The sequence below is a fragment of the Zonotrichia albicollis genome, chromosome 27 (assembly GCF_047830755.1).
Source record: "Zonotrichia albicollis isolate bZonAlb1 chromosome 27, bZonAlb1.hap1, whole genome shotgun sequence".
Classification (NCBI taxonomy): Eukaryota; Metazoa; Chordata; class Aves; order Passeriformes; family Passerellidae; genus Zonotrichia; species Zonotrichia albicollis.
This window is the reverse complement of record NC_133845.1, coordinates 7,528,657-7,554,582: the sequence shown is the minus strand read 5'-3', so window position 1 is coordinate 7,554,582 and position 25,926 is coordinate 7,528,657. Positions and strand designations below refer to the sequence as shown.

Sequence of the window (25,926 nt, the reverse complement as noted above, 5' to 3'; positions counted from 1 at the left end):
GGTACAGCCCTGCCTGCACACTGAGACAAAGCCCTCCTGCACCAGACTGGAGGTGTTTGAACGTGGCTGGGCTCTTCCTTGGGGCCTGTTTTTTGATAGTTTGGGTGCAGGAGAAGCATTTCTTCATTGTCTGTCTTCATTGGTACTTTGATCTCTTAAATTCTGCACATGAAAGAAGACAGTTTTCTTGCCAGGAGGACAGAAGATTCCCCCCCTCTCCTGTGCTGAGGAATGTGCAGTGTGAGGGGTTTGATTTCCTTTTCCAGCACTGTTTTGGTGTCCTTGTGTGGTATCCAAGACTGGATTCTGGATGCTGCCAGGAGGGGGGCTGGGTCTCCCCAGGTTTTCACTAGACCTGCCAGAGAGGATTAATTTCTGAATAATCTCCTTTTGCTTTCAATTAATTGTGAAACCAGGCTTTAATAGGGTGTGAAATGGAAATAGAGAGAGGTAACACCAGCTGCCTTTATTTACATGTGTTAATCAACACAGACCCAAACAACAACAAATTAAACTGGAGCCATTCAGAGGGTTAGAAACACTCCAGATTTGGCTGAAGACTTTGAAAAACGTGTACTTTGTGGAGAGCTGGTAGATCAGGGGTATTTTTGTTCTTTTTTAAATTAGCAGCCGTGGGAGCCCCGAAGCAGAGCCCTGAAGCTGCCGTGGCTGTGGCCCATGGGCGGCTGAGCTGGCTTTGCTGTGGGCAGGGACAGCCCTGGAGGGCCTTGGCTGTGCCCTTGGGGACACGGCTGTGGCGGCAGGGCTGCCCCAGGAGGGTGGCACCTGTGCCAGGAGTGTCCCAGGGCCCTTCTCCAGCTCTGGCATTGCAGCACAGGCTCCAGCAGAAGGGGTTTCCTGCTGGACACGTGGCTGGTGCTGCAGGGTGCAGCTGCAGTTTGATGGGAATGTCTGTGGGAAGCAGGGCTTGGTTTGCAGCCAGAAGGAATTCTGGTTACCTGTGTTCAGCTCTGAGGGGACAGTGAGTGCCTGGTGCTGTAGGGTTTGGCTCTGGCAGGATGCTCAGAGTTATCCTGGAGTAACTCCCTGCTCCAGCAGAGCCACGGGGCTTGGCTTCTGGGAAACTTGTGCATTTGATTTCTCTGGGAAAGAGTCAAGGCAAATTCAAGGAAAATTTTGCTTTGTTCCTCTAGAGAACTTCACAATGAACGTGCTGGGGTGTGCAGCACGTTGTGTGCACTCCCAGGCTGCCCCAGCTCATCCCCAAGTCCGTAGATACCCACAGTACCAAGGAGATCACAGAGAAATTATTTCAGAGTTGGGAATTAAACCAGGCTTCTGATCTGCCTGTGCCAGTGAGAGCTGGATGTTGTTTGTGAGGATGAGAGTGATGATTTCATTTAATGAACTCAATTTTGAGAATGGTCCATATCATGGCTGGTTAAAATGTGATTTGTCAGCAGAGGGAATGAGAATATTTTGCTTTTTTTCTGGTGTGTTTTTTTCCTACTTGGAAGGAAATCAGCTCTCTAGTAGGAATTATGTGATCAAGTACCAGAACTTGTTTATAAGAAGGAGCAAAATTTATGATGAGGCTGGTCTTACACTGATAAAATCCTTTTCTGCTCCATGTATTTATAAACCATAAATTCTGATTCTTCACTCCAAGGTTGGACTTGATGTCCTGGAGGTCTTTTCTAACCTTAATAATTCTATGATAATGTGTGTTAGGGACCACATTCAGACATCTTTCTTGCCTCTTACAGGTCATTTAAGGATGCTTTTGACCTCAGCAAATATGTTTCCATCCTCAGAACAGATTTTCTTCATTGTCACTTTCTGTAATCCCTTTGTCCATGACAGGCCAGGCTGCACATAGTGATGAGTAGTGGCACCAGCCCTGTGTCAGGAATTGCTTTCTAATTGTGTCAGAAACTCCCAGGTGCAGGAGGGGATTGGGAATCACATGGGCTGAGGGACCCTGAGGGGAGAGCAGCACATGGAAGGCTCATTCTTGCTGATTATACCCTGTTTGCACTAAATAAGGCTGCTCCAGGGGTGGCCCAGGCTGTGTAATTTATAGGCACTGATTTCCTTCATAAACATTCCCTAAATGTTTATTTCTTCATGCTGTAGCACCCCATAGTCTCATTTATTTGGGGATATGAGAAGACATCTCATAAATTTTCCCAGCTTGTCATACCTGAAAATACAGCAACCAGTGACACCTTTTGATAAGGTTTCCAAGCGTAACAGTTAAAGGCCTTTTTGACAGTTTATTGCACAGGACGTTTCCAAGGTGTGGTAGAAATAGGACTTTGGGTGGGAAAGAAATAGAGTTTCTTTCTAACAGTGCTAATTTTCAGTTCTTTAAACAGCTTGCATTGAGCATTAAAAATTCTCAAGGGTATTTTCAGAGCTGAAAGAACAAAGAGAAACTTTGAAGAGGGGAAAATCGCTATCAGCTGATGAAGAAGGCTTGAAAAGTTTATGTTCCTATCGTAAAAATCCATTTTACTACCCTGAAAATCTATGTTCCTGCACTAAATGTGTATGTTCCTGTACATGCTGTGCTACACTTGTCTTTTGTGAGGAGGAAAAGCTGATTAAGTGTCTTCACAGCCACATGAAGATGCTTTTTAGGCCTGAAAGGTATTTGTGTTACACCGTCCTGTAGGGTATGGATAAGGGACACGTAAAATAGACTGAAATTTGTTGTCAGTGTAGGCAGCAAATGGGGAAAATTGGGAGAATTGCCCATGGACAGGAGAGAGGTATCAGGGCTGGAATGGGCAGAACTCTCTGTCTCTTCCATGCGTTGTCAGAGAAATAAATCTGAGAAGTGGGGAAAAGTCTTGAAAAATCTGCTCTCTGCATATTAAAAATATGAATTTATGGGGAGTTCCTGCTATGTGACGTTACTGACCCGCAGCACTGTGCTAACCCTGCTGGGTGCTAGGGTGATCATTCCCTGCCATTTTTGGGCTGCCCAGCCCATCTCTGACACTGGCAGTCTGAAGCACAGTGGCCTTCGAACAGAGCATCATTTGCAGTAAAATAATAACTGAAACAGGACTGACTTCTGGCATATCAGGGTAAAAGCTCTTTGTGGCTTGAGGAAGATGAAGGCTCTGACAGGGACCTGCAGTTTCTGAGAACTGACTTGGACTGCAAAAATTGCACCTGAATTTGACAAGGGACCTCTGTGACCGAATGTAATAAAAGCACGAGGTTGTACTGGGAAAGTGTCGGATCTTAATATTTCCATATTACCATAATTATGGTAATATTTATTACCATAAATATTACCATATTACCATAGAGAAGAGGGAGCTAATGGCATTCTCTCCCTTTGGTGGTGAAATCATCACCAGGCAGGGGTGGGCTGGCTGGGATAGAAGCGCTTCCATGGCTAGTGATTCCCAAAATGCCTTTCTACAGAGAAGGGACTAAACTTGCATGTTCCAGACTGGAAGAACTGGTGTGGACTTGCAGTAGTGATGTGATGTTCATGAGAATAAAGACTGTTTAATTACCACTCAAATTTAGAAACTGAAACCTACACTGAACCCAAGTTTTTGGGTCTGTGGGGAAGAGGGTGCTGTCCCTGTAAGTGTTGATCGGGTCTCAGGTGCTGAGTGCTAAAATCCAGCCAGTGAATATTGACCTGCAATACTGGATGTTGCAGATGAGTCTCATTTACTCTCACACCCGGACCTCTCGGACACGCAGACGTGTTCAGGCTGTTCACTGGCCAGGGAAGGCTCTGACCGCAAACTTTCCTCACCAAATGCGTGTGTTGTGTGGGGGCCGTGCAGCGAGCAGAGCCCGCCGTGCCCGGCTCCGGGCGCTCACCCCGCCCAGCCCCGGCCTGAGGGGAGCTCCGGGGCTCCGGCCCAGCCCCGAGCCGGCTGCGGGCAGCGGGAAAGCGGCGCCGGGAGGCATCGGCCCGGCCCGGCTCGGCTGGGCTCGGTTTGGCTCGGCTCGGCCCGGGCTGTGCTGGCTCCGGCCGGGGCTGTGCTGGCTCCGGCCATGTGCTGGCCCTGTTGTCGCTGCTCTCTCTCGGCCGTGCAGCCGCTCGGGTGCCGCTGTGAGCGCGATCCCTGCACGCATTCGCTGCCTCGCTGTTTCTCTTGGCTCCCGCTGAACTGCGCGGCTCGTCCCGCGGGACCTTCCCAGAGCGAGAGCGAGCGGCAGCGGCAGGAGCAGCCCGGCTCTGCCCGCGGTGCCAGCCGAGCATGAGATGGGCAGCGTGGCGGGGGCAGAGCCCCGGGGCCGGCCCTAGGAGTGCTCCCGGGCCCGCCATCCCCCGGCCCGGAGCGGCTGCGCTGGATCCTGGCGAGCGCTTCTCAATCGGCTGCGGGGAGGCTGCGGAGGGACCTGGAGCTGTTAGACCTTGGCTAGGGAGCCCGTCCATGGGAAGAACGGGGCGGTGTAGCAGGGGTAAGTAGCGCACAGGCTCAGAGAGCCTCTGGGCTTGCTATGAGATGCTTTTTGTTTGCTACAGTCACCAGGATAAAATAAAAGCGGCTGGAAGGGCGCCTGCAGCGTGGCACCAAGTGCTGCTGTGGCAATAAAGAGCGATTCAGATTCCAGTTTAACAAGGGTTCTTTGCAGAATCTTCAGAGGTAGTTCAGAAGGGGGGGAGGTGGTTGTGTTTTTGTGTAGGCTCTCTTCCATGACAGATTTTAAAACTCAGGATAATACAAACTGTGGTTCTCCTCCCAGAGATTAACCTGTGGCCTTTGGGAAGATCTTTTTGCAGTGAGGAAGTCAGTCTGAAAGCCATATTAATGAGGTAGAGGGAATTTAGCTGGGAGTGGGGTGGGGAACATCCCAGCAGAGCTTTCCTGCCTCAGGAGAAGGGAATGGCTTTTGAGAGGAATGTTTTTAAACCTCTAGTGCATCTCCTACTAAGCAGAAAAATGAGAGCCCAGCATATTTTCTGGTGCTAAATGTGTTCCAAACTATTGCTAATAATTCCTAGGACATACCCTTTATTATGAGGGTAGGGGTAGCAATGGAGAGTTTAGCATTTGTTTTCTCTTATTTGTTCTTTCATGCACCTTTAAAAAGAATCTTTTGAATATAAAGGAGTATCTGTTGTCAAAGTGAGTGTATATTGACTCTGAACTTTTACCTGGATAATTTTGTAGATCATTATTCCGAGTTTCTGAGGCAGATCTGTGGGTATGTGAAGCAGACTTGGATAAATCTTTCATCAGGTGCAGGGACAGGTAATGCTCACTTGGATGGTGAGCTGACAGGAGCCACAGAACAATCTGCCGTTGACAGAGAAGTTTTAGGAGGTTACATGTATTTCTTCAGTCATAGCCAGTAAATTATTAACCAGACAAAAGCAGCATCCAGACTTTCTAGGAATGACTCTTTCCAGGTGCCACCCCTGGAGTCAGTGCAGCTCCAGGCTCTCAGGCAGAGCACAAGGGGGTGCTCAGCGTCTCCAGCGCTCTGCTGAACCCTTGTGAGGATTGCCCTGCTCCTTGCCCTGCCAGGGCAGGGCTCTTAGCTGTCAGCATGTGTCCCAAAGCTCCTTTGTGCTGGCTCAGCTCCTTGGCTTTTTTGTAGGAGACTTGGACTTAAACCACTTCCTATTTCCTGCCTATCTTTGCTTCTTGCTTTTCCTGAGGGCCACTGAAGCTTTCATCCCTAGCACACAGATTTGCATTTGTGAAGAGAGGGAATCTTCTCAGACTTTTACCCCTCCATAAATTGGTCAGGCCGACACCTTTCATTCGGTTGGTGGTGCTGCTGATACAGCACCCGTGTCACTCAGAGCTCTGAGCTTAATGTTTGCCATGAGTTAGGGAAACTGAGGGGGTTTTGTGTTTTATTTCTCTGTGTGTGTTTGGCTGAGCAGACTGAGCAGAGTAACCAGGATTATTTGGACTGGAAGCTTTCAAATTCCTGCACAGTGTGCATGGCACTGCTTTTCACACACAACATTCAGCCCAGTCCAAGATTTAAATTAATTATTTGGGATCTGTTGGCTTGTGGCTTTTTCCTTACACTGATTCCATACAGCACACATCTGTGAATACCAGGCTTCCCTTCCCTTCCCTTCCCTTCCCTTCCCTTCCCTTCCCTTCCCTTCCCTTCCCTTCCCTTCCCTTCCCTTCCCTTCCCTTCCCTTCCCTTCCCTTCCCTTCCCTTCCCTGTTAGGATTTCATGGGGAACAGCTGGGTGTGCTCTGGAGGTACCTCCAGGTACTTCCCTTCCAAGTACTGTGCAGCTCAATGAGAGCCAAGTCTCAGAAGTTTGAAACAAAACAAGTTTAAAGCCCTCTGTCTGGTTCTGAAATGCTTCAAAAGTTGCTTTTTGTAAAGTCACTCAAATATTTCTTCAAACTCTTTTTACATCAGACCTCTCTGCTTGGGGTCTGGTTTATGGTACCTGGAGGTGTCAGTGCCAGGAATTGCTGTTGTTTGACATTAGATTTTGCCAGCAGTGCAGTGTTAACAGGAGCCTGTGCCCACAGCCATTTAATCCAGCCTTGCAATTGCTTTTATTGAGGAAATGTTTCATTTATGCTGTATTTTCTTATGGAAATTGAATTTAGAAGGGATAAGTTGTGCACCCCAAGTTTGTTTTCATTTCCTTGTGGCTGTACCACAGTTATTTCCTTTCCTTGGGAGAAACAAAGCCCCAGGGGATGCAGAGCTCGAGGTGAGGTTGGCCAGGGATGGAGCTCTGGGACAGAGCAGGACATCACACATGCTCCTGGAGTGGGCTGTTTTCCCCAAACAACAACATGACAATTATAACAGCTTGCCATCGTGGAGGCTCTGTGTGTGCTGAGCCCGATGCATCTGGGCTGGGCTGACCCTGCCATCTCTCCTTGGAGGAGCTGTGCTTTGCATTCCCACAGAGGTGTGCTGGCAGAGCCCTGGGCTTTGTGTTTGATCCCATGGATGTCTCTTGGTGGTCAGAAGTCATAGATGGGAGTCAGGAACAGATTCTGCTCGTTTATTTTCTAGTTCTGTGTCCCTGGAGCACGTGTCCGTGCAGGGGGGCACAGGGAGGTCACTCCTGTGCCCTGTGGAGTTGGGAATGGCCTGATGACCCCTTGGGACAAGCGTGCAGGAGGGATGGGATTGCCTGAACCAGCCCACGCTCCCAGCCAGCCTGGGGCTCTGACTCCCCAGCTGTGGCACAGCTACTGAGCACAGGGACTTTCCAAGCTCCTCCTGCTTGTAACTTCCTACCCCTTGTAAGTCTGGTGGGAGAACAGCTTCCTGTGCCTGTGGCTGCTGGTTTGAGAGCCTCTGCTTAGTGCTGTGGTCCATGTTGTCTCCTGAAACCCCAGAGGGAGTTTTTGGAAGTTGTGTGTCCCCAAGGGAGAAGGATGTGAGGTTATCATGGAAGCAAAAAAACCTGCAGGAAAGAAATCCATGAAGCAAATTTGGCAGTACCACTGTGTTTCTCCCATGTCTTTTCAAATGTCATTCCAAGTGACATAGATTCTCTGTCATAAAAAAAAAATAAAAAAAAATCCAGGCTTCACCCAGCTAGAGTGAGAAGCAGTTCTGAGCCCAGTGGCTTCAGTCTGTAAAGTTCAGCACTGTTCATCTGAAAACTAGATTTCCATAGCCTGGAATCCAAGGAGTGTGGAAGTTTCTCAACACAGAGAGCTTTAGAGACAAAAGACAAACCCAGGAAATTCCAAGCAGAAACCCCACAGGTGGCAGTGGAGCCCATGGAGCAATCCAGGATGTTCTGTGCTCTGTGCCAATCCCCGGTGCCCGAGGCCCTGCTCTGCCTGCAGCCGCACGCAGGGGTGCTCCTGCTTTGTTTTTAATAACCTCAGATATTTTAATTCCATGAAAACATTCTGTTTGCAGACACTCACAAGTTGTTTTTGCCTAATGGGGTCTCCAGTGGCTGCATCTAAGAAGTTTTTATAAATATTTTACGGCTTATGAAGATTGACCTTCTTACACATTAAGAGGAGATAAAAGGGTGAGACCACTTGAGAAAACATTTGCATCTTAATACGGGAAAATCTGACGGAAGTGTCTCTGATAGAACTCTGAGATTTTGTGTCTGAACAAGCTTAGGCATCAAATAGGCTTGGCTTAGGAGTTAAACAGACCCCAGCAGTTATACAGCAGGGGTCTGTGTTGGCAGCTCCTCCTGGCATCGGGGATTGAAAGGGGGATCTTTCCAAGTTGTGCGTTTCTTACTGCACCTAGGTCAAGGTTACTCCTGATTTCATCTCAGAGAGGCACCAGCTGGATCCCCTGTGAGTTGTGTCTCAGAGCAGCTCTCCAGCAGCAGCATGGGGAGGGAGAACCCTCCTGTCCAGAACAGCATGTGAGATTGGAAAGGGTAGAAGTCCCCTCCCCTTCCCTTCCCTTCCCTTCCCTTCCCTTCCCTTCCCTTCCCTTCCCTTCCCTTCCCTTCCCTTCCCTTCCCTTCCCTTCCCTTCCCTTCCCTTCCCTTCCCTTCCCTTCCCTTCCCTTCCCTTCCCTTCCCTTCCCTTCCCTTCCCTTCCCTTCCCTTCCCTTCCCTTCCCTTCCCTTCCCTTCCCTTCCCTTCCCTTCCCTTCCCTTCCCTTCCCTTCCCTTCCCTTCCCTTCCCTTCCCTTCCCTTCCCTTCCCTTCCCTTCCCTTCCCTTCCCTTCCCTTCCCTTCCCTTCCCTCTTGCTGCATGCAAGAGAAGTGTGGCACTGGGCAAGTGTTTTGCCTGGTTTCATATTTATTCTAGATTTTTCTCTTAGCTGATTAATATCCCTTAACATGCCTTATCTTTAACCCTGTGGCTGATGGACCAGAGTGGACCTGTCTTGCCCCAGTCCCTGGAAATTGAAAACCCAGCAGGTCAGATCTCAGATGCTGTGGTTGCACTGGGGGTTTTGCTGCCATCTCGAAGTGATGCCATTTTCCATACCTCTGGCAAGAGCTCAGGGAATGTGTATTTAACAAGTTGCAGCAGTATGTCCCACACCAGGAGCTCTGTTTTTCCATGGGAGCCCAGCAGGCTCCTCTCAGTGTCCATACATTCCATCTGTGGATGCAACTTCCCTGGAAGTGTCCAAGGCCAAGCTGGGTAGAGCTCTGAGCAGGCTGGGGCAGTGGAAGGTGTCCCTGCCCATGGCAGGGGGTGGAATGAGATGGGCTTTACAGTCCCTTCCAACCCACAGCATTCTGGGGTTCTATGATTTTAAAGTTATTCTCTGCAGGAGTTTTGATTTTGAAGGACTTCAAGGAGTGTCCCAGCTGTTCTCAGCTCTCTCAGAAGCACCAAGATGTGTAGCGCTTGTGCCTGACCTCACTGGATGCCTATATTAAAGCCACAATAACCAAATAGCCCAAAGGAGATGTGTTCTTGTGCTTGTAAGGCACCAATGGAGCCATTGCTGCATCCAGTACTTGTAAAGCACCCTGAGGGTCCTGCTGGGGCTGGGACCTGCCCTTTTCTCTAGCTGTTCATATTTATAAACCATGCTAGGATTTATTAGTCTTGAAGGTGAAGCTCAGATGAAGGGATGCTGACTGCTGAATAATCATCCTGCCATAGGAAGAAATTGTCTTGTGTGATTTGCAAGCTTAAAATAGTTCTGGAAGTAACTATAGGCAAAACACACATGCCACAAGCTCTTAAATTGACTCAGTGTGAGTTCTTGCATGAAACCCAACCTCTGAGTACACCTTTGATTGGATGGGAATTCTGTGTGCTGGGAAAGGGATTTACTGTGTCCAGCTCTGGGGTTTCCCAGGAAAGGGGGAGCTGGAGCTGCAGGAGCCAGTCCAGAGGAGGCCCCAGAGCTGCTTCAGGGCTGGAGCCAGGCTGGGAGAGCTGGGGGTGCTCACCTGGAGAGGAGAAGGCTCCAGGCAGAGCTCAGAGCCCCTGCCAGGGCCTGAAGGGGCTCCAGGAGAGCTGGAGAGGGACTGGGGACAAGGGATGGAGGGACAGGACACAGGGAATGGCTCCCACTGCCAGAGGGCAGGGCTGGATGGGATATTGGGAATTGGGAATTGTTCCCTGTGAGGGTGGGCAGGCCCTGGATCCCTGGGAGTGCCCAAGGCCAGGTTGGACATTGGGGTTTGGAGCAGCCTGGGACAGGGGAAGGGAGTGGAATGGGATGGGCTTTAAAATCTCTTCCAAGCCAAAGCATTCCCTGGGATTCCATCAGTCAATTTGACATCTATCCCTCCTATCCTCACACATTCCAGGGATGTTTTCTGTTGTACTGTGCTCAGTCCATGGAGAGAAAACAGGGTATGGCAGATCACAGAACATCCTGAGCTGGAGGGACCCACAGGATCACCCAGTCCCACTCCTGTCCCTGCCCAGACCCCCAACAATCCCACCCTGGCCATCCCCAAACCCTCCTGGAGCTCTGGCAGCCTCGGGGCTGTGCCCATTCCCTGGGCAGCCTGGGCAGTGCCAGCACCCTCTGGGGAAGAGCCTTTCTCTAAATCCAGCTTGAACCTCCCCTGGCACAGCTTCAGCCATTCCCTCATGTGTCACTGGGCACCACAGAGATCTCTTCATGGAGATGTTTTTCCACTTTACTCCAGAGGTGCCTTGGACTTTAATTCCAACATCCAAACCCTCCCACACAATATCTCACACTCTGTACAAAACATGCAGGGGAACCAGAGAAAGACAAAATGCTTGGGTTGAAAGGATCCTTAAAGATCAAAATCCAGCTGTGCTGGGAGAGCTGTGCCTGGGTCTCTGCTCACCCTGGTGCTGATGGTGGCTGAGTGTGGCCAGGCTGGCCCCTGCTGCTCCATGGGACTGTCCAGGGATGATGTCCAACACTCCACATGGTTCAGATGAGGTGTGAGGGATTTACTCACACCCTGGGGAGCCTGGAGTAGTGACTGCATGGCATTACAGGAGGTGCATTTTCCTTTTTTCTCTTATCAAGCCCTATTTGATTTTCTGTGTATTTTTCTGCTGCTTTTTGAGCACTGTGTTGGAGTTGTCAAAGGGGTGATTTAGAATAGCAGAGGAAAAAAGGAGAGTCAGATAGAAAAATGCTCTTTAAACAGGGCTTTCCTGTCTTTACTTTGATCATTACTTGAGGATATTTATGCTTGGGTAAAGAAACCACTCTGTGAAGAATGTTCTTTTTCTGCTCTGAAGCCACAGTTGAGGATAAGGCAGGAAAGCAGAAGATGGGAAGTGTGTGGGAGGATAATTAGTACATTTAGCAAGATAAAGCTGGAGTGAGGCAAAATAGGCCATATAAATACATTTATGCTGTCAGAGTAATTAGGTAGAAAACGTTTCCCTGTTTGAGAAGATTTGCCAACCTAGAATTTCAGATAGAATAAAATCAAATCTTCACATGTATCAAAAGGCAGGACTGGAAGATGTCCCATTACCAGACAAGCTGCTGTGAGTAATGGCTTGGGTAATGAGAGTGAAGTGGGCTTGGACCAGCAGGATAATTTAGGAACTGGTGCAGGGACTGGCTGGTGGTGACTGGAGCTGAGAGATGTGGTCAAAGCTTTTCCTTATAGTGAGGCAGTATCTCAGAGTTTAATCAGCTTCTAATTTCTTCAGGATTTGTCCCAAGGATATTTGAGTCTTAGAATTATTGTTTTTTAATCAAACATGGCCATGTTTCACAGGGAAATGAGCCTCCTGCTCCTTGCCCTTGGCCACTAGACAGACTTGCACCCACTGCACACATTCCATGAAGGTGCCGCTGCTCCTGGTTTGATTTGCTGAATTGCACCAACATCAGAAATTAACAGACATGAAAGTGTGGTGCTTTAGGAAGGGGAAAAAAAGTAATTCCTAATACTGTCAGGAAATAGTTTTCAGATGAAACAGTGTTCACAGGATTAATGGGCTTTTGCCATGGCCGAGTGTGAGCAGCAGCAATTCCCATTGCCTGTGTCTGGCTGCCTTCCCCAGGGATTTAACCTGAAATTCTGTCTTGGGAAAACGTGGCAGGATCACCAGCTGTCCTTGGAACAATGACACAACCTCTGGCAGGAAAAGCAGCAGCCTTCCCACTGCCTTACAACTCCTGGCTGAAGCCTTGGTCAGCATCCTGCCATTCCTTGTCTCCTGGAGACTCCTGCAGCTGTGTGCTCCTCATCCCACCTGGATCGTTGGAACAGGGGAGAGGGTCTGCTAATGATGCTCAACTTGCTTGTACTTTATCTTATAATAACTGAGTTATATTCAGTATATAAATACAGTTATAAATTTATTGTATTTTATATTATGGGTGTAGTTTATTATATGAATATCACAATATTTATTATACAAGTAAAGCACTCATATTTATATGCATATATTTAGATACATACCACAATATAATTATATCTATTAGGTGAATAATACTGTTGTAATTAATATTAAATAATTAATATTTTGAAGCACAGAGAAAGAGCTTTAGGGAGCAGCTGTGTTTTGTTGTCCAGGGAGCTGAGCAGGGGCTCAGCCTGGAGCAGAGGAGGCTCAGGGGCCCTTGTGGCTCTGCACAGCTCCTGCCAAGAGGGGACAGGCAGGGGGGTCGGGCTGTGCTCCAGGGAACAGGGACAGGAGCAGAGGGAACGACCTCAAGTTGCTCTAGGGGAGGTTTAGATTGGATATCAGGGAGAATTTCTCTCTGGAAAGGGCTGCCCAGCCCTGACACAGCTGCCCAGTCCACATCCCCAGGGGGATTTCAAATCCATGTGGATGTGACACTTGTGGACACGGGTCGTGGCAGTGCTGTAGGAATGGTTGGACTTCCATGATCTCATAGGGTTTTTCAACCTCAACAATTCTGTGATTCTCCATAATTCCTTTGACTGGCCGTGAAATGTATGAGAAACCCTCAGGGCAGGGCCAAGGATAGGCAGGTTTCTGTCACCCTCTGTGAGAGATGCCAGAAACTCCTGTGTCAGCTCAGATTGGTGACATTTGGATGTTTGTGATTGTCCCAGTATTTTCCTGAAGAAGCTCCTGTTTGCTCCCTGTGGCTTGATCCTGTCCCAGCTCTGCACCAGCAGTGTCCCCAAAGCCTCTTGCAGGAGCCAGGCCCTGGTGTGCACCCACAGCATCACTCTGAGGTCTTGGCTCTCTGCTGGCTCCCAGCCAGGACATCATTGTCCAAGGAATTTAGAGGGAACCTGGGAAGTGCTGTAAGGACTGAAATCAGCTCCAGCAATTGTAGGAGTTATTTTACAGGGTTTTGCTGCTCTCTGGAGTGTTATTCCCTGGCTGTGTCCCAGTGTAGCTCCACACTGACTTCACTCCTCTGACACGACAGCGGTCTCAGTTGGATTAGTTTAATTTAAGTATAAAAGTTTACACCATTACCTGCCAGACAGGTTTGGAGTTTGGGAGGGATTATCTGTTCTTCCTATTTGGAAACAAGATTATTTTCCTAGCTTACAGTTCTCATTAATTAATTGTCATCTAATTACTGAATGCCTCCCCCATTAAATTATAACCTTAACACTGATTCTGTTGGGGAGGGGGATTTATTTGGGCTTTTTAATTTTCTTTTATGTTTTGTTTTCTCTTTCTTACATATTTTTATTTTATTGTGAGCTCTCTGCCACAGCCCTGTGTTACTGACTTGCACTGATGTGCATGAGTGAGATCAGTGCACTCATGGCTTTATGAAGCAGAAGTTGAAGTAAGTTCCACAGACAAATCAAATCCACGCTTTCCAGCTTCCCACAAATCACCCTGTGACCAGGAGAGCTGGATGATGGGGTTGACATCACTCAGGAAACAAGGAGATGAAAGTTAAAGCAGCTGAATGAGCTTCCTTTGATATCTGGGGCACCAGGTCTTACCTGGTCAGGATTTGGCTCATTGTTAGTAGCCAACAATCCCTGTCCTCTCAAGAGATTTATGTAGTGCTTTTCCTGAGATGATTTTTCACAGCTTTTGCTATTTGTAAGAGGAGCACACAAAACCCTGCAGTGGTTGGAAGTAAAAAAAATGATTGCACAGATCTCAAGAGTTATCTTTTAATTATTTTTAATTCTGAATGTGCTGTATCATAACTCAGCCTCCTACTTTGCTGTTGTTCTTCCCTACAAGAGGAATGACCAATAAATTTTGCTCTGCAGGAGACCCCTGTAATTAGTCCCCTTATCACCCAGCTTGCCAGAGATGAGCCTCAGACATGAACTAGAAGCATTTTTAAGTTAAAGCTCCTTGTAGATGTGATCAGGAAAGTCTTGGCCAGCAAGCACTGCTCTTTTGGGCAAAAAGAGCCCAAAACTTATGGTACGAGTTTGCTGGTGGAGGGAAAATTACCTGTGGTGTTGAATTCATCATCAGTTCTCAGTGAGTGTGTGCAGGGTGAAGGCTCCCAGACTCGTCCCCAGCCATGTAAAGACAAACTGGAGCCATGCCTTGGCCTTGCTTCCCAGAGGAGCTGTGGCTGCCCCTGGAAATGTCCAAGGCCAGGTTGGGGCAGCCTGGGACTGTGGAAGGAGTCCCTGCCCAAGGAACCAGATGAGCTTTAAGGTCCCTTCCAACCCAGACCATTCTGGGATTCCCTGATTCTGTGATGTTTTCAAGACTCTGCATTATCCATGCACACAAAGTGTGGTGTGACTGATTTTGAGGCTTTCTTTGTGTATCATGAAATGCTACCAATGAAAAGTTTAGGATACTCTAAAGCCCATTTATAAAATTTGTCATATCCACTCATCCTAGCTAGGCATATATATTCCAACAATAAATGAACCTAATGGGATCTAATGCCTCGTAATTGTTCATCAGGCTCAGGAGGTGTGACAGCCAATTTCAATGTGAAGAAGGAACATTGCAGATTATATATTATAAACTATATGCTGTTTAACTCTGATCACTTGCAATAGATGCTATTTACAGATTATTTACCTCAGGAAAACACACTGGCACAGTTACAGGGATATCCACCAGGCCCTGCTGGCTGCTCTGTTCTTTAAGAACACAAAAATCAATGTCCCACTTTGGAGCCAACCAGATTCTGCCCGTGAGTCATGTTCAGAGTCCAGTGAGGTCAGGAGAGGCCTCTGCTTTGTGCTTGGATTTCAAACCAAGCCTGGGGGCAACTGTGCTTTCCGTATGTTCTGTTTACAAGGAATGCAGCAGCAGGAAAAGCTTTTAAACATCAGGACATCCATGATTTTTGGGAGAGCTTTGGTGCGTGTCTGTTAACAAAGCAAAATACAAACAACCACGTGGGGACAGGGAACATGAGCGAATATTCATCTTTGGGGGCATTTTGCTGTGAGGACAGCTGGACTGCAGGATGAACCCCAGAGATTTTCCTGTGTGAACAGTTTCTGTGTCGGTCTCTGACACGGGGCTGCCCGTGGCAGAGGAGCAGTGTTAGCTGGCTTTACAGCTCTGCAGTCAGGGACAGGTGCATGGCCCGGGGCCAGCAGTGGCTGGAATGTCCCTCCTCCCCACGGGGACATTGTGTGAACAGGGCCTGAGGAGGGGGTGCCTGGGAGGTGTGAGCCCCTGAGTGGGATCCTGAGGATGCTCCCCAGGCAGGAGAGCCTTGGGAAGGAGGATGGCTGTGCCCTGCTCACAGCTCCAGCTGATCCCTGCTCCTCCTGCGCTCTGTGCGGGGCCCGGCCTGCTGTGGGTGTGTGAGGGGGAGGGTGATGGATTCACCCCTGCCTTTCTCTTCCCCACGTTCTGCTGCACAGTCAGGCCCTGAGTTCCTTTCAGGGCGCTCTGCAGTTGCCTCTTGGTGATTTTGTTACCTGGCTGGGTTTTTTTTGGGACCTGTGGTGATGAGCTTTGCCACTGATACACTCAGTGAAGGGACACCTGAAATTCCCTTGGGCTGGGGGGCTCTGTGTGCCCTCAGGAAACACAGGGGAGATTAGATGGAAACCTTTCTCCAGGAGTAGGAAACCTGCATTTGATTCATAGAATCTCAGAATTGGGTTGTGTTAGAAGAGCCCTTAAAGCCCATCCAGTCCCAGGCTGCTCCCAGCCCTGTCCAGCCTGGCCTTGGGCACTGCCAGGGATCCAGGGGCAGCCCCAGCTGCTCTGGGCACCCTGTGCCAGGGCCTGCCCACCCTCACAGGGAACAATTCCCAATTCCCAATATCCCATCCATCCCTGCTCTCTGGCAGTGGGAGCCATTCCCTGTGTCCTGTCCCTCCATCCCTTGTCCCCAGTCCCTCTCCAGCTCTCCTGAAGTCCCTTCAGGCCCTGGCAGGGGCTCTGAGCTTCCCCTGGAGCCTTCTCCTCTCCAGGGGAGCACTTTCAGTTCTCTCAGCCTTTTCTTACAGAAGGGCTGCTCCAGTCTTTGGATCATCTTTGTGGCCTCTTTGACCCAGAGCTCCTCATACCTGGCAAACATGGCAAATACCTACAGTGTGTGCGAGCCTTCCTTTACTGCATTCCTTGGGTTTCCTTTGGCTATCGTTTCACAACTCAATAGCACTTCAGATGTGACATTTGATAGCAAAGAGTGATGATAAAGATGGGGGGAAAGTGCACTACAGAAGCAATGGTTGAGTTTCATCACATTAATGGCAGCAGCCTATGCTGGTAATAAATTGTACAAATCGAAAGACCTTCTCTGGACCAGGGATGTTGTTACTTACCTGTGTACAGCCATCAGGAGAGAAGTCAGAATCCCAGGAGCTGGGTTGGTGGAGGGAGAGGGCTGAATCCATGTGCAGTGGGACTTCCCTACAGAGAGAAGGGAGATTCTGGCAGAGCAAAGTTAAACACATTCCAGGTGTCATGGTCATTTGTATGGAGAGAACTTTGCCTTCTTTGTCCCTTTTTTGTGAGATGTCTCTCACTACGCACTTCTGATTTTCACTTGCTTACATCCATTACATACAGCAACTTGGGATTCTTCTCCTCAGCCTTTTTTTCATTTCTGCTTTCATTTGGTTCAGGATTTTTTTATTGCTCTTGACTAATTAGGATTTTTTTACAGCCTTTTAAATTTTATGTACACATTTCCTTTATTTATTTGCTTTGCAAACAGTCTTAACTTACTTAGGATTATTTGTAATTTCTGCTCCCAGAGAAGATCATTAAACATTAGCCATTTTAGTGGGTTAACAGGGCCAGGAGTGGGATGCTCCAGGCTCAGTCCATGTGCAGGAATGTCTCCTTACTGCTCTCACACAAACACATCCTGATGATGCTCTTAATAACTCTGGCTGTGATGAATGGTGCCATAAAACTTTGCTGGGGTGAATTGCTTGACAGCACTGAAATTGGGAGATATGTTTTATTATTTAATGTCTGCCTGAATGTATAAAATAAAAAACTAAAAACATGTGGGGAGGGGGTATGGAGAAGCTCTGTTCTATATTCACTATCCATGAATATTTATAGAGATATTTTCAGTGAACAATTAATTTTGCAGACTTCTAAGCTGGAGGGTTTAATTCCTGCCTCGAACCGTTTGCCTCCCCGTAACTGTTTTATTTTTGAACCGTATTTTTATTTTTAATGTGTCAGGTGAGGTTCCAGAACCCGGTGGCATGTCAGGGTCTGTGTGTGCTGAGTGTCCCCCTGGGGCAGCTCCAGCCAGACAAGCCCTTGCCTGATTGATTGCCTGGGGCTCAGCACGTGTGGGAGCTGCTGTGGGTGCAGCCCGTGTGCTGCTCTGGCTGCTGTGTGCCCTCACTGACTGCTCCTCTCCCCTCTCCCTGCAGCTCTCGCTCCCCGAGGAACAGAACGAAGTGACGAGGAATGGCTGTGAGTCCAAGGAGCTGGTGTACCTGGTGCAGATCTCCTGTCAGGTAAGTGCCCTGCTTTCTCTCCCCAGCCTGGCTTCCATTCTCTCTCCCACACAGCCCCAGAGAGTTGGGATGTGACACTTCCCAGTGCTGTGTCTGGGGTTTTTCACCCCTTCCCTGGCTCAGTCCCCCCAGGGTGCTGCCTCTGGTGCTGCCACCAGCACGTTTTAGGAGAGAAGGATTGAGGTGAGAAAAAGGAGAAAGGTGTGAAGGAAATAATCCTGAGTGATGGCCAGGGATGAGCCCAGAGATGGGAGTGGGTGTGCCCAGGCTGAGGTCACTCTGGGGGGAGCATGGACACACCAGTGACCCCACCAGGCAGAGCCCCAGCCACAGGTTTGTTACCTCAGTGTGCTGCCAGGAGCCTTGGTCTGCTCCCAGACACCTGGTGTGGAATTCTCTGCTCAGGATGCTTTGGGCAGAGGAATCTGCTGCTCTGTCCCACGGATTCTTCATCTGCTGCTCTGTGTGTCTTTGTAGAATGCTGCCTGTGTTTTTCATGCTCAGTGAGTCACCCTCTGTGGGAGATGCAGGGTGCTGGCAGGTTCAGTGGGAGTTACTGCCTGTGTTGGGTTGTTTTCCTGGGTTCAGGACAGAAGCTCTTTGCATGATTCACCTCAGCACCCCCCAGCATCCATCCCAGCAGTGAGTACACACTGCCAGGTGGGGAATTTGCAGGGTCCCTGCTCTGCTGCCTCAGCTCTGTGCTCAGAGTGGGGTGTTGTGAGAGCTGAGGAACACAGCATCCTGCATCCTGAGGAGCAGAGCATCCCACGTCTTGAGGAGCAGAGCCTCTTGCCTTGTTCTGGAGGTGGAGCCTGGCCAGGCTGAGTTCCAGCCTGGAATTATTATTATTTTTAATAATTATAATAATTATTATAATTCCAGCAGGAATTATAATAATAATATATTAATACAATAATTCCTCTCTGTGGGCAGCTGTCACATGTTCCTGTGCATGTTTATGACCGTGCTCTCGTGAGAGGGAAGAGAGGCTCCAGGTGGACATTCTCTCACATTTGCCAGTGTTTTGGCATTTTTTGGGACTGTTGTAACGCCCTGGAGCCAGTCTGGCCCCAGAGCAGCACTGCCCAGCCCAGCAGCCCGGGCTGACAGGCAGCACAGCAGACCCTGGACATGGGCACACGTCTGTGCCAGCCACAGCAGGGCAGAGCCTGGCAAAGGGGCTTGCAGGGGACTGTAGGAAATTGGAATTTCAGTGTGTTTGGAGCCCTCACATTTGGGGTATGTTTGCAGTGCTCAGTGGAGGGATGAGCCCTGGATTATTCCCTGGCTGTTGCTGGTGAGCCTGGAGAACTTGGCAGTTTTTCACTAGCTCCCAAGCAGATCACTTGTGATCCTTCCCCCACCTGACTGACACCTCCAGAGGTTCACAGGGTGGCCCCAGTTATAATTGTGTGTCAGACCCTGCAGAGTGCCCCTGTGCAGGAGGGAGGCCCAGGAGCAGCAGAGAGCTGGGATGGGGATCAATGGAGGTGAGGCCTGACCCTGCTCCTCTGGTGCCTGGCTCCCACTCTCCAGTGTCTTCCCTTCCCTTCCCTTCCCTTCCCTTCCCTTCCCTTCCCTTCCCTTCCCTTCCCTTCCCTTCCCTTCCCTTCCCTTCCCTTCCCTTCCCTTCCCTTCCCTTCCCTTCCCTTCCCTTCCCTTCCCTTCCCTTCCCTTCCCTTCCCTTCCCTTCCCTTCCCTTCCCTTCCCTTCCCTTCCCTTCCCTTCCCTTCCCTTCCCTTCCCTTCCCTTCCCTTCCCTTCCCTTCCCTTCCCTTCCCTTCCCTTCCCTTCCCTTCCCTTCCCTTCCCTTCCCTTCCCTTCCCTTCCCTTCCCTTCCCTTCCCTTCCCTTCCCTTCCCTTCCCTTCCCTTCCCTTCCCTTCCCTTCCCTTCCCTTCCCTTCCCTTCCCTTCCCTTCCCTTCCCTTCCCTTCCCTTCCCTTCCCACTGAACTCAGATTCAAACCCTGGTATTTGCCCTCACCCATTAAAGGATGGTTGTAGAACCAGCCACATTTGTCTCCCTGTCTTCCTTCTTTACCTTTTTTCATTTTACTTTTTACTTTCTTTTCTTTCCCTTTCCCCCTTTCCTTTTCTTTCTCCTTTTCCTCTTTCCCCTTTCCTGCTTTCCTTTTTTCCTTATTCCCTTTTGTCTTTTTCCTTTTTCTCTTTCTTCTTTCCCCCTTTTCCTCTTTCCCCTTTTCTTTTTTGCCCTTTCCCCTTCTTTCCCTTTACTCTTTTTTCCCCTTACATTTCCTGTATTTTTTCCTCCCTTTTTTCTCTTTTTTTTCTTTTCTCCTGTTCCCCCTGGCTAGCTGGAGCTTCTCCCTTCCCCAGGCCTGTGAGCACCCTGTCCCATGTTCCTGCATGTCCCTGTCTCTCAGATCCAGAGAAGCTGAGACATTTGTGACATTTGGATCCAGTGACCAGGAAGGCATGGGAGGAACTGCACAGCTGAGCATCATTCCTGCCATGGAGATCCTCCAGCCCTGGCCCCCCTGGGCTGTCCCTGTGCAGGGGAAGATTCCATTCCATCACCCTTGGACCCAGCAGTGTGTGTGTGGAGCTGGCTCCACAGGAGCAGGGGATGGGAGGTGTGAAATAGCTCAGGGAGTGGTGGTGCAGTGGGGACACATTTTGGCAGGGTGCATCTGGCTCGGGCCAAAAATACTGAAGGGAGGAGGAAAAAAGGCTGAAAACCCAATTTGGCTTTCCTCACCCTTTGGATGTGGTTCCAGCACTGGTGTTTGGGCACTGCAGCAGCCTGAGCTGTGTCCTGGATTGTCAGATGGACACAGCCTTGTGCTAGGGAGGCTGGATGCCATCAGTGTAAAAGCTCTGAATTGCTGTCATTTGTTGCAGGAGCAGATAGCAAAGGGTGAGGGTGTTCCCATCCTGGCAATTTTTGATTGCAGACTTGGAGAAATCAGTCAAACCCCTGGGTCTGGGGGCCACTCTGGGCTGGGCAGCCCCCTGTGCTGTGCCCATCAGGTGGCATTTTCTGGGCCATTCCCTCTGGAGAGGCAGCAAAGCAAAGCCCTGGAGCAGCAGATATTCCAAACATCCAGCTCAGCCTTAGCTGGGTTTGGCAGGACACAGCTCCTTACACTGAGGGAATTCTATCCCACTCCTTCCCAGCTGTGAGTATCATTTTAGTGCTGTAAGGAGAATTAGTGCTTGATGCCTATTTTGCAGAACCTTCCCAGATAAGGTTTGAAAAAGCATTCTTTGGGAGGTGTATTTGTGCTGCAAGTCAGCTTGTGAAATCCAGGCTTTGTGCAGGGTTCAGAGGAGGGGTTAAGTCTCTGCTCAGCTTTTCTTCTACTTAAAAACCTAAAAAAATTAATCCAGTTTATTAGCTCTTAAGAAGAAGTGGGAATATATAGAGAGCTGTTTCAGAAAAGAGGAGAGATAGGATTCTTCTTTTGATTCCTTTCAACAAATTTAAACATGAGAACTAGGAAATGACAAAGGGAGGGAATTAAATCCTATTGGGAAGAGACAATGATGGGAGGGTTTGGTTTGGGCTTTTTTTTCAGCAGTTCAGGTGGATTTTCCTTTTTTTCCAAGTAAGATTGCACTGAACTTGCATTTCTGGAAGATAGATTTCAGGAGTTCTGTGAAAAGAGTGATATTAAAATAAAAGGGTGACATCCAGGAAGGTGGTGTGAGGACTGTACCTGTGGACCCTCTGAACCTGGGGATGGGAATTGGGGATCCCTGTGGTTCCTGGAGGAGCCAGGGATGGCTGAGACCCCTGAGGAACCTGTGCTGTACCTGCTGCTGTGAAAGTCCTTGGACAGTGTTTGCAATCCTTGGGAGTTCCACAGGGATAAACAAAGTGTTTACATGGTCTGAACCACATTTAAAAGGAGTTAACTTTGTGTCTGGAGAATAAATCAGCACAATTCAGAGCCTGCAAAAGGGCTGGAATGGGCTAATCCAATCAACTTGTTAGGAAGGCTGGAAATGGCCTCTTGCATTTTTTGGGGTTTGTTTGTGTGACATTACGGCAACTCCCTGTGTACTTACTTAAATATTGCAACAGAAAAATGCTCAGTCTCAGCTTTTGTTCTGAAAAATGAAATGTGAAATTTGTGGTGGTGTTCTGAAAAATGAAATGATGCACCTCAAGCATCATTTTTGGTGGCATTTGGAGTGGCAGGGGGAGAACAAGGACTGTCTTTGGAAATGTTCACATTCAGGGGGGGCTGGAACTTCCAGCCCTTCCCGAGGCTCTGGCTGCTCCTGTCCGTGCTCACAGGTGGATTGTTGGGACAGGAGTGACAGGCACTGCTCAGCAGGGATGGCAGGGCTGACACAATCCCAGGGATTAAACAAGGCTGGCTGCTTGTCAGCTTTCCTGCTCCTCCCTCCCAGGGATAATGGCAGCAAAGGAAGCCTTTTTCTAAGGCTGTTCCCAGAGCAGGAATTCTTGTGCTCCAGGCAGGGTTTTCTCCATTTTCCTGCTCCCATTTTCAGGCTGGCAGGAGCTGAGCCCTTCCTGTGGCACGGGATGCCCAGTGCTGTGCCCTGCTCCTGTTCTCCCTTCCAGCAGGGCTGTGTTTGCTCAGGTCCCTGGTGCCCAGAGGAGGACATTGCCCCAGACCTCAGCCCCTTGTCCCAGCTCTGCCCTGCAGAGGTTTGAGCTGGGCACCTTCTGCTTGGAGAGCAGCATTTGCCAGGCTCTGAAGGCATCCCCACATTCCCTGTGCAGTGAGGAGAGTGCAGGGGCCAGGGGAGGCCAGGAAAGGCAGGCTCTGAGGAGGAGGAACAGGCTGTATGGAGGAAGAGCAGGCTCCAGAGAGGAAGAACAGGCTCCAAGGAGGAAGAGCAGGCTCCAAGGAGGAGGAAGAGCAGGCTCTGAGGAGGAGGAAGAGCAGGCTCCAAGGAGGAGGAAGAGCAGGCTCCAAGGAGGAGGAAGAGCAGGCTCTGAGGAGGAGGAGCAGGCTCCAAGGAGGAAGAGCAGGCTCCAAGGAGGAGGAAGAGCAGGCTCCAAGGAGGAGGAAGAGCAGGCTCTGAGGAGGAAGAGCAGGCTCTGAGGAGGAAGAGCAGGCTCCAGGGAGGAAGAGCAGGCTCTGAGGAGGAAGAGCAGGCTCCAAGGAGGAAGAGCAGGCTCTGAGGAGGAAGAACAGGCAGGACTCCCCTCCTGGGTGGTTTCTGGGGAGGAGAGAGTGCAAGATCTTCCCACAGGGGTAATGTCTGAGTCAGAGGAGCAACAGCTCAAATGTGGTTTGCTGGTTCTGGATGCCTGGGATAGTCCAGGCTGGAACCACAAATTACTTGCAGGAGGTTTTTGAGTCAAACATTCAAAATATGGTTGGGTTCTTTGTCTTCTTTATGAATAGTTTCTGATTGAAACTCAAACACCTGGAGAACAGGAACTAAGTGCTACTTTGCTCCTGTGAAAAGCTCTTTAAGCTGATGACTGAAGGGCAGATTCTAACTCACAGGGATTAATTCTTCTGTGTGCTTTATATACATATAGAAACACAGAGAGGGGAAAGCTTTCATGTATTTATTAAAGAGATATATCTATGTGGAGCATCCAGGTAGATCCTACCCAGTGCAAAATCTGTTTTCAGAATGTGTGTTAGCCTCCTTCTCCATGTTTATATAGGATTTTCTGCCTTGATTTAGGATTTTGCTAAACAAACCAGAAGCAGTTAATGGATGCTTTTATTAAACAGCAAATTTTGCCATGATGCAGCCTCCTGTCCCTACCTGTGTGTCCTCACCCCTTGGTCAGGGCCAGGCTGTGTGTGCTCAAGCTCTGAAATGCATTAAAATTCTGGTCATCATCATGACCTTTCCCCTGCCTTGTGTTTTGTTCTTCTTTTCTGCCTCTTGGCACCACTTGCCTGAAGATGACCAGGGAAATGAGACTTCCCCTGGCAGGTTGTGCACGAGTTTGGTGCCTCACGTGTACAGGTGTTTGGAGGTGGAATCATGGAATGTGTGAGTTGGAAAAGAACTTCAAGCCCATCCAGTTCCAGCCCCTGTCATGGGCAGGGACACCTTGCATTAAACCAGGTTGTTCCTCTGGGTAACAAGTCCTGGCTATTTTGTAAATCCACAAAACCCTTTCAAAATCTGCCCACAGGGCATTCTGGCTTGTGTATTTCTACCCCATCCTTCCAGATGTTCACACATGTTGAAACGTCTGTCCTAAGCTTTTCTGGGGTGTTGAGGGCTGTTTCACATCTAAAAGCAAGCAGCAGAATTCCTGGTTTGCACCCTGCTAATCCATCACTGCAGTGCTGTGCTCCAGTGGATCTGAGGTCACACATTGTGTGCCTCCTGCTCCCACCAGCTGTAAATAAAAGCAAAGTGACAGTGGGAATGAGAATTAATCAAGAATGCCTGAAGCTGGCAGGCAGCCTGCAGGGTGCTCTGGGCTGTGCTCAGACCTCAGGAGATCCCAAAGCCAAGGTGGAGGGGCTTTGAGACACCTGGCTCTGGTCCAGGCTTTGGGGAAGTAAACTGCCAGCTCTAGGGGTTGAATTACATCTGAACTGCTTAATTAACATCATTACTCTGGAGCTGGCATGCTAACATAAAGGAGAAAATCATTTACTAATTGGGATAGTAGCTGTTAAGGACAAGGGCTTGACTGGCTGGTGCTCAGAGATTTCCTGCAGGAGTGGGTAGGGCAGCACTCCCATCCAGCAGGATTAACCCTGGCCTCTGCTGTGTCCTGTTCTGAAAGCACATTCACCATCCCCTTTGCTCACCTGGGGTTTTGGCCTGTGATCCTTAACTCTCACACAGAGTCACGGAGTCCTTGAGGCTGGAAAAGCCCTCCCAGAGCATCAAGCCCACCCTGTGGCTGCTCCCACCTTGTCCCCAGCCCAGAGCACTGAGTGCCACATCCAGGCCTGCCTCAGACACTCCAGGAGCCTCCCTGGGCAGCCCCTTCCAGCTTCTCCAGGGAGAAATTCCTCCTGGTGTCCAAGCTGCGCCTCCCCTGGCACAGCCTGGGGCTGTTTCCCCTGTCCTGTTTGCACATGTCACCATGGCAGTGCCAGTTCTGGCAAAAGGGATTTTTGTCCCTCCAGGAGCAGCCTGCACTGTCCCAGCTGCACCCTGGGGCTCTGGGCTTCCCTTCGCTGATGTGGGGCAGATTCACTGCTCACATCCATCCACTGCTCACAAGACATGAAAATTACTGCCACCCTTCAGCTTTGGTCTTTAATTGCTCCATTCATGGCTCTCTTCAGATTTTTTTTTTTGCTCTATGTAATTATTTAAATGTGTATTGTGACAGAAATGGGGCCAGCTCTTTGTTTTCATAACTCTGGATGCATGAGATGCAAAACCAGGGTTGTAGCTGTGTGTGGATTTTGAATGGAATAATTCATTTATAATAAATTTCTGACATTGCAAAAATAAAAACTGTTGTGGAGCTGTTCCTGCTAAAGCACGTTTTTTCAGCAGGTGCAAATGTAGGTGTACTTCAAGCTGTCCCCTCAGCATGCCAGGGACAGAGGTTTTGTGCTGAAATTCCAGTGGAGAAACGCTCAGCAATTTATTTGAGGGGAGGTGTTGCTGGGGAAGGAGGGTACCTGGAAATAACCTCCTCAAGCAAGACAAGAGGCTCCCAGTCCATCAGAGCTGCATGAGGCTGAGCTGCTGGGCATTCTTGTCAAAGGGAATGGCAGAGATACACAACAACCTCAGCTGGAGGGGAGGGCCAGGCCCTGCTCTAGGGAGGGATGATGAGGGAGAGGGGAGATCCTTTGTCAGGGTAAGTGCAGGGTCAGTGGAAGTGCTGGCCTGGAAGGGGTTTTGTGAGCAGCAGAGGCTCTCACAGTCCCATGGTTGTTTGTTAATGTCGTGTCCTTTGCCTGCAGACAGAAAAGCAGCCCAGAATTAGAGAGCAGACTGTGCTCTGGCACTGAGGGCCCCTGCAGAAAGCCATGGGGACTGGGATGGATCTTGGCACGGCTCCTCATCCTCATGTGGTGCTTTGGAGACAAGGCTGGGCCTGGCCACAAATTGAAGGGGACACTGGGGCTGTTCTGATGAGACACCAAGTCATCTCCACAACTGAGCAGTGCAGATGCTTTGCAGAGGAGCCCTTTGCCTACAATTCACTTGTTTTACAACTTTTCCAAGAGCAAGGCTTGGTTCAAGTCCAGAATGGGAGGAGGATTGTGGGGATATTCCTTCCTACCTTGATGTTTGTTCCTTGTGGGGAGGTTTGCCATTGTCAGTATGAGTTTACCTGGGGAAGGTGACAGGGCTTTGGGA

At 49.3% G+C, this 25,926-nt stretch overlaps 1 protein-coding gene across 7 annotated transcripts in view; it reads left to right on the top strand.

Annotated features, from left to right (window-relative positions):
- ARHGAP32 (Rho GTPase activating protein 32) overlaps window positions 1-25,926 on the top strand; it is a 242,761-nt gene that overhangs the window by 128,050 nt on the left and 88,785 nt on the right. For all 7 annotated transcript variants that reach the window (XM_074559579.1, XM_074559580.1, XM_074559581.1 and 4 more), the window contains one exon: window positions 17,586-17,672. In XM_074559579.1, coding sequence (XP_074415680.1) covers window positions 17,586-17,672 — 87 coding nt within the window. The remainder of the gene's footprint in view (window positions 1-17,585; window positions 17,673-25,926) is intronic.